Below are 7,704 nucleotides of genomic sequence, written 5' to 3' on the forward strand. Positions count from 1 at the left end.
ATTCCTATTGAATTGTTGCAACAAATATCACAATATTTAACCTTTTCATATCAATATACGGGCGCACTTGAAACATTTGAATATATTATTCACTCTAATCAACAAATATTTCCATCACAATTAGTCCAGGCAATCAAAGAAATGAAAAATATTGAATTGTATGTTAATGATTATTTGAGGAAGTTGTTTGATTCAAAAACAGCAACAAAAAGTGATTTTGTTTCTTTTCTCAAATATCTTGATTTATGTTATAATTTACACCAGATAGACCAAGGGTATGGATACTTCATTTTTCACATAAAAGAAAATATCAAAAAGTTAATGAAGACAAATGCTGATGAAAATATTAAAATGCAAATGAAAAGTAATTTTTTGCTTAGAATAGATTTTTATCAACTGAAAACGACTCTGATTTATAACTTCGCCAAACAATTTGGATTTGTTAAAGATGGACTTTATATGAAAGTGAGATCAAGACTAGATGAACTTATTGGTAAATTAATTGTTGTAAGTGATGAAAGTGGTCAATTGTATAAACAACTTAAGCATTTGTTTTTGGATACAACACATGCACCTTTACCTTTAAAAAAACCAGAAGCTCCGACTTTCAAAACTCCATATGGAATAACAGTTCACGACATTTTAAAAGGAATTGATATTGAAAGAGACAGTACTGAAAAGCCAAGTACTTCGGGTGTTGTTACAAAGAATATGGATACAAGTAAAACAGTTCAACAAAAAACACAAATTACAACACAACAACCACAACAAATCCCAACGCAAACAATACCAGAACCCCCTAAAACAACTTCTAGAAAAGGAAAGGAGCCTCTTTCAAAAAGTCGACCTCATCCTCTTAAAAGAAGAAGAGAAGAAAGTGGGGAAAGTTCTGGAACCACAGACACAAGTAAATCAAGAAAAATAGAAAAAGAACATCCAACTACATCACCAAAAAGAGAAGATAAGGAAGATGACGAAAGTAAAAAAATGAAGTGATTCTTTATTTTTTTAATTTACAAATTAACAATAAAAAATTAATCAATTTTGATAACAAAAGCGCCCCATTCAACAATATATTTTCCAGTCGGCCTTTCAACTTTGTAATGGTATCAACTCCATCTACATCTTTTCCATCAGCTTCAAAAAGACCAATAACTACACGTAATTGCTTGTCAAATCCACTTACCTCGAGTTTCGCTGCTTTTTCATATTCTTCATTGATTAAAAGTACGCCTATCTTTTTATATTTAATTAATTCTTTTAACCAGTACACTATAAAATCATTTCTCTCTCTAATATCAAGTCCAAGCTTCTCAAGTAGAAAACAAAACTAGTTGATGTCATTCACATAAATTTCTTTTACTTTAATTTTGCCAGTCATTTTTCCTTCCCAAAAAGATATTCAACTTGTTTATCTTTTAAAAGTAATGTGCAATTTTATTTTCCTCTCGGTAAATATGAAAAGGTGCATTGATATGTCATCGTATTTTCATCACTTCTTAATACTTCAAATTTTGAAAAAGTTTCTCCTATTTCCAGTTTCGAAGTATTCAATGATAGTTGTGTTATACATTCGGTATATTTGGATTTGGTGATATCAGAAGTTTCATCGTATAATAGAATTATGGGTTTTTTCATGCAAGGAGCAAATTGATTTTCATTTGATATGACTTTTTTCAAAGCATTAATCAAATCTTTTCGTATTGTATTAATGTCACCTTCCTCTTTTTAATAAAACAGAGTATTTGAAACAAAACAACCTCAATTATCTTCATTCTATTGTTGATCTTTTTGTAAATTTTATCAAAGCTATTATTGAATAATATATTTACCATATTTATAAGTAATTAATTTGATGAGAACTGTCAGTCAGTTTGTTTGTTGGTGTGTTTTAATATAGATCATAATTAAATTAATTTTAATTAACAATCATTTTTATAATTATTAATTTTATAATATTGTTGTCAAGAATATAATATAAAAGTACTATAAAAAACAAGTCAATAAAACAATCTAGCTTGTTTTAAATTATAATAAAATATAATATTTATTGTTAAATGTAATAAACGTTTGAAATGTTTATACTAATAAAATTGATGTTCTGTCATACGAAAATGGAGTTTTGTAGTTACAGAAAAGTTCTTGAACTGGCTTGCAAAAACGGAGCTTCGAGACGGTGAATTTTTCGCAATGACGTACATTGGTAAGATAGGACATATGTGGGGTTTGTTGAACCACGGCGTGATTCCGTCGGTGTTGTTTTGTATTTTTACTACTACACACAAATGACACAAACAACTGGATTAATTAAAGACAAAACAGTCAAACAACGAATTAGAAATTGGTGAATTTCTTGTTGTTTTGAGATTGGAAGAATATTATTAAGCCAGACTATTCGATTTAAGAAGAAAGCAGCGACGCATGGACTTCCTTAAGTGTCCCACTGCAGTACTATGGATTCACACAAATTCAAGGCGACCACAGATTGTTGGCGGCTGCTATGATGGAAGAGAAGTATTATAAAAATACTCTTATGGCATCTCTTTTCCATATAGAAAGTGACGCATACAACGTGAATATCGAACTCCAACAACACATACGCAATAATCTCTGGCTGCATCTGGAGTGTTTTCATCTTTAAGTTCGTCAATGATAGGCAGTAAAGCTATTCCAGCTTTTTTAAACGCGTTTTGAATAAGTTCTGGACGGTCTTTCGCTTTCTAGGAATCATATATGTATAAAATTCTTCTTTCAACTGTGGACTCTGCAAACTGTATTTTGATATTGACTAAATCATTGAATATTTTATCAGAGGTGACACAATTCTCTGACATGTACTTTGTAAATTCCATTTTCAGAAGTTCATTACGACTAAGATGGCTTTTGACCGCAGCAAAAAAAACAGATCCAATGGTTTACAAAGGTGGGAGGTATGTGGTTTTAAATATATAACATCAATTCCGTTCTTTTTGATGTGTTCAACGGCAAATTCATAAATCCACGTTCTTGAGTTTTTATGATAGCCAGATCGTGTAATTTAGCCAATACATTAAGCTATAATGTTACTCGACTAATTATAATTAAAGGCTTGAGTTTTGTTCCGTCTGCTCTAATACAACCAAGCAAAGTTATAGTGTCACCTCGACTCAGAATTGGGGTGTACACTTCTTCTTTAACAACATTAGAAAAGCACACCGATTTCGCAAGAGTGTCCACGTAAAGGTCAAAACCGACCTCATCTAAATTATAAACAATTGAAGCATATTTACCATTGACTGCATGTTTAAGTTCTGCAAGATACATAACTATATGTTCTTTTGTAACGGCGGCTCTTGCTACTTTTATCTCTTCGGCTTTTTTACACCAAGATCTTGTATTTTTCTTATGGTGTCGTGTATTTGCTTTGTGGTAACTGATGCTTCTCCTTTTCTATTACATTAAATCTTTTTATTTCTGTTAAACAGACCTTTTAAGTTTATTTGACATTTGTTTTACAAAACTGTTTTTCTATATCTATAGAAAAATAAAGAACAAGAACAAATAAAGTTCAATATCGAAATGGTTTTTACATATAAAATTCATACTTTTGAGTTATATCGTCAATTTTTTCTTATTGACTCAACAAATCAACTTTTTTTTATCTTTTAAATTTATTTTTTTATTTATAATATATTCATTTTTACCCGTCATGCTTCTCCGAGACAAGAAAAATAAAAAATTTCGCATTAAAAAAACGAAAAATAACAAAAATTTATTCTAAAATGACTTTTCTCTGATTGGGTAAAAATTAATTTCAAAAATATCTCAAGTCTTAAATTTTCAAAACTGTTCCAAAAAGTGTGCAAAAACAAAGTGAACCAGGGTTATTTAAACAAACAAAATAAAAAAATAATAGAATTATGTTTTACACTTGGTTCGAATGAAAGATCTACCAAAATCTTCAAGGGATTTACAACTACTTTATCACATTTCTATAAAAAACAAATGAAAATAAAGTTGTTTTGTTATTTGACTTTTAATTTATTATGTAGCCAGTTTTCCCCGTGGCCAGTTTTCACTGAGGCTAATTATCCGTCTCCCCCTTATACATGTCAAATGGTATAAATAAAAAAGTTCAACTTTTGTTTGGGGAAAGTTGGCTATTTTTTCAAAAATCGTTACAGCTGCAAAACTTTATGAAAAATATCGTATATCTATTAATCGTTTTCTGCAATAAATTTGAGTTGTAATCAATGCACTTTAATGTTGAGTCTGATAAGACTGTATAAATGTGTTGTAATGTTTAAGAAAATGTACTGAATATTAATATTTCTGGTAAGACCATTCAAAGGAAAATGGCGTCTGTCGGTAAAGCAACAAGAAACGAATTGAAAGAAATTGCGTCAAATTGTTATGGCTATTATTTTATTGGTGATACAATGAAATTTAATGATGAAAGCACAATGTCTTTGTATAGAAGATTACTCACAAAACAATTCGAAATAAATATGGGTGCATTTTGGGGAGCCGAAAATGCTGAAAAAATGACCAATTGGATTGTTCAATTTCTCCATTGTTTTGTATGCAATTTCCATTATCGTCTATCGTGTAATTATCAGTACATTCAACACATTTATTATTTAGTGTAAACGCACACTTATTTTGTGTTACAGAACACCTCCCATTCTGTTCTATCTTTTCATTGTTTTTGCAAGTTATCGATTCACAACTACCACTCTCTGTGATTTCAAAATCATTTGAACATTTGATTGGCTTCTCAACATCACATTTCATCCAATTCGCATTATTTGTTGAGCAACTTTTGCACTCAGAGTTATCTATGTAATACCCATCTTTACAGTAAATAATGTCGTTGTATACATAAATCGATGTGTCGATTGTTAACTGGCACATTCCATCATCTCCAAGATAATAGCCATCATTACATACAATACACCTGTTGTTTTCACATGTCATACAATTGACATCACTGCATGAACCACAATTGGCGTTGAGTTCTCCTTTATAACATTTAATACAATTAATCCCGTTCGTTGCTTTACAGTCTTTGTTTTTTGTGCATTGTCCATTATCAATAATATAATTACTTACACATTTAATACACACGTTTTCATTACCAACTTGACAATTGTTATTAGATTGTATACAATCATTATTGGCATTCAAATAATAACCATATTGACATTCGACACAATAATTTTCCGAGTTGATTGTTTTGCAATTTTGTGATAGACCAACACACTTTCCATTTCCAAGTTTTGTGTTTGTATTACATTTTAAACAAATTGTACTTGAAAATGATCTTTTCATCAGAATACAATCCGGACTAATTAAATTGTAAGTTTTATCTTTCTCAAAATACAACACACCGACATCACTCGCATTAAATGATTGGGTGAATGATAAATAATGTACTTCTGTCACATTTTCTCCAAAGAATACAAAGCATTTTCCACTTATTAAAATATTTTCGATAGTTACTTCCACATCAATTTTTATTTCTGTAATTTGACTGAATATTTCAATATCAAAAATCAATTTTGGAGCTACTGTCAATGTGTGTGTTGTCGAATTGTAATTAAAAGAATATGAATTTTGTGTATTTGTGTCTGTTACAGTTAATGTTCCAAATGAAAAGTTGGTACTGAAATAATTAAACAGCGATGTAATATTAACACGGACATCGTCTTTGATTTGAATTTCTTTGATATTATTTGCATTATGAATGTCAACATTTTTATCAATCACAAAAATTGTATTTAGCATTTGTACGTTTTGAAAATCGACAATTGAAACGTTTTGATTCAAATTTAAATAGCAATTTGTGTCTTCGTCGTCACATGGGCAGTGTGGATATTCAAACGGATAATTTTTATTTCCATTGTAACTTGTTTGATATACACTTTGATTTAAAGTACACACCACGGTTCTTTCGAGTGTTGTATTTTTTGGACAAAATCTCAACAGTCTATTTTTTGATAAAAGAAATGCAGTTCCATCAGTAAAATTATAAGGGAAGTCTGTTGTATGTAAATGAGAGTCATCATTGTCAAAGTTAAAACAATTAGAATTGTTCATTGAAAACACGTCAAAACACTTTGAATTTCCAGTGGGATTTGTTATATAAAAATTTTTATCAGTGGTATTTGTGTACAAGTGAAGCCAATCAGATTTCCATAACACAATTGGGGGCTTATCAAGTTGTGGGTTTTCAATCAACAATTCTCCACTAATTGAAAAAGAACCAAAAACTTTTATTGTCGAATTATCTTCGACAGTAAAATTATGTTCCGAGTGAAATGATCCATTTAGAACAACAGTGGTGTCTTTGCTGATATAAAATAGTTGAAAAGCATCAACCCAAGCTCTGGAATTGATTGTAATAACATTTGGGGATGAAATTAGAAGTGAACCAAATATTGTCAGTTCAGTAAATCGAAAATCTTTATTTAAACACAAAGAATAAGTTGACGAATTGAACTGATTACAATTAAAATTTCCATTTGAACAAAAACCTAAAGATTGATCAATTCCGATTGGTTGACAGTCGCATTCATAAGATTGGGTTTTAAGCACAAAAAGTGTTAAAAACAAATAAATAAACATTTTTAATTGTATATTTGAGATTAGATTGGAATCGTAAAAAGTAATTTGAACCAAAACAATAATTAGTTTTTTTAAATTAACACTTAAAACAACAATAATAATATTTGATAATAGAATATTTTTATCATAAATGAAGTTTTTAAAAAATACAAAAATTTGAAGCTTACAGATGTGGAACTCAGGTTTTGATCAGGACTTTGGTTTCAACTAATAATTAATAATTATTATACTATTGTAAAAACTAAATATGAAATGTTATATTTTGACCATGTTTATAAAATAAATAAGAAAATTTGATTATTATTATTCAAATAGTATTTAAATAATAAAACGAAATTTTGGTGCTCGTTGACATACTTCTCACATCTGTATATCAACAAATTCATAAATTTAAATTAAAAAAACGGCATTTCGCCATAATATGGCAACAATTCAAAAAACTTTTCGTAATAGTTTTTTTAAAAAAAAATCAGTCTTTATTTACTCAATAATGTGGCAAAAGGCAAAGTTTTACAGATTGAGTATTTACGAAATTTGAAGAAAACCAATTACAGTATGGTCATTTTACCTTATGTGAAACTTTACCTTATGCAAGGAACCTGTTATAATATATAGTTATTTTATAATTTAAACATTTTTTGGATTTTTCCAAAAATTGATAAAAATAACACAAAATGTGTTTGAAAAAACGAATGATTTCAATTTTATTATTGTTAGTCAAATATAACCACAAATAATTTACAATAAATTATTATTTTTAATAAAGAATATTATTTGTGTTTATTATATTTCATACGCTGTGATAAATATCATGTTCATAGCAGTTGAATAGAAAAAAACATTTGCTATTTAATATAATTTAATAACTAAATTGATATAAAAATTGTTTGAATTATTCGATCAGCAGTCGTGAAAAACAATGAGCATCGTAAGAGTGTGGCCGTTTTAAAACGATTTTCCATGACAGCCCACTTTATTTTTATTGTTTTGGACACCAGCCAAAGTGAGAAACTCACGCCCCAGTAAACGCCGTCCAACGCAATTTTGTTGACATCATTTGTGTCAATAACGTATTTTTGCGCAATTGTATTTCCATTG

At 29.1% G+C, this 7,704-nt stretch overlaps 2 protein-coding genes across 2 annotated transcripts; one reads left to right on the forward strand and one right to left on the reverse strand.

The window, feature by feature from the left end:
• Positions 1-459: 459 nt before the first annotated feature.
• Positions 460-996, forward strand: EIN_451760 (hypothetical protein; the record flags this gene model as incomplete). Its single annotated transcript, XM_004258258.1, has 1 exon — positions 460-996. One exon carries the CDS (start codon positions 460-462, stop codon positions 994-996), a length of 537 nt encoding a protein of 178 aa, XP_004258306.1.
• Positions 997-4,464: 3,468 nt separating this feature from the next.
• Positions 4,465-6,606, reverse strand: EIN_451770 (hypothetical protein; the record flags this gene model as incomplete). Its single annotated transcript, XM_004258259.1, has 1 exon — positions 4,465-6,606. The coding sequence occupies one exon, from the start codon at positions 6,604-6,606 to the stop codon at positions 4,465-4,467; it is 2,142 nt and encodes a 713-aa protein (XP_004258307.1).
• Between the last annotated feature and the right edge of the window lie 1,098 nt (positions 6,607-7,704).

This window comes from Entamoeba invadens (assembly GCF_000330505.1).
Source record: "Entamoeba invadens IP1 unplaced genomic scaffold scaff_1105074725223, whole genome shotgun sequence".
Taxonomy (NCBI): Eukaryota; Evosea; order Mastigamoebida; family Endamoebidae; genus Entamoeba; species Entamoeba invadens.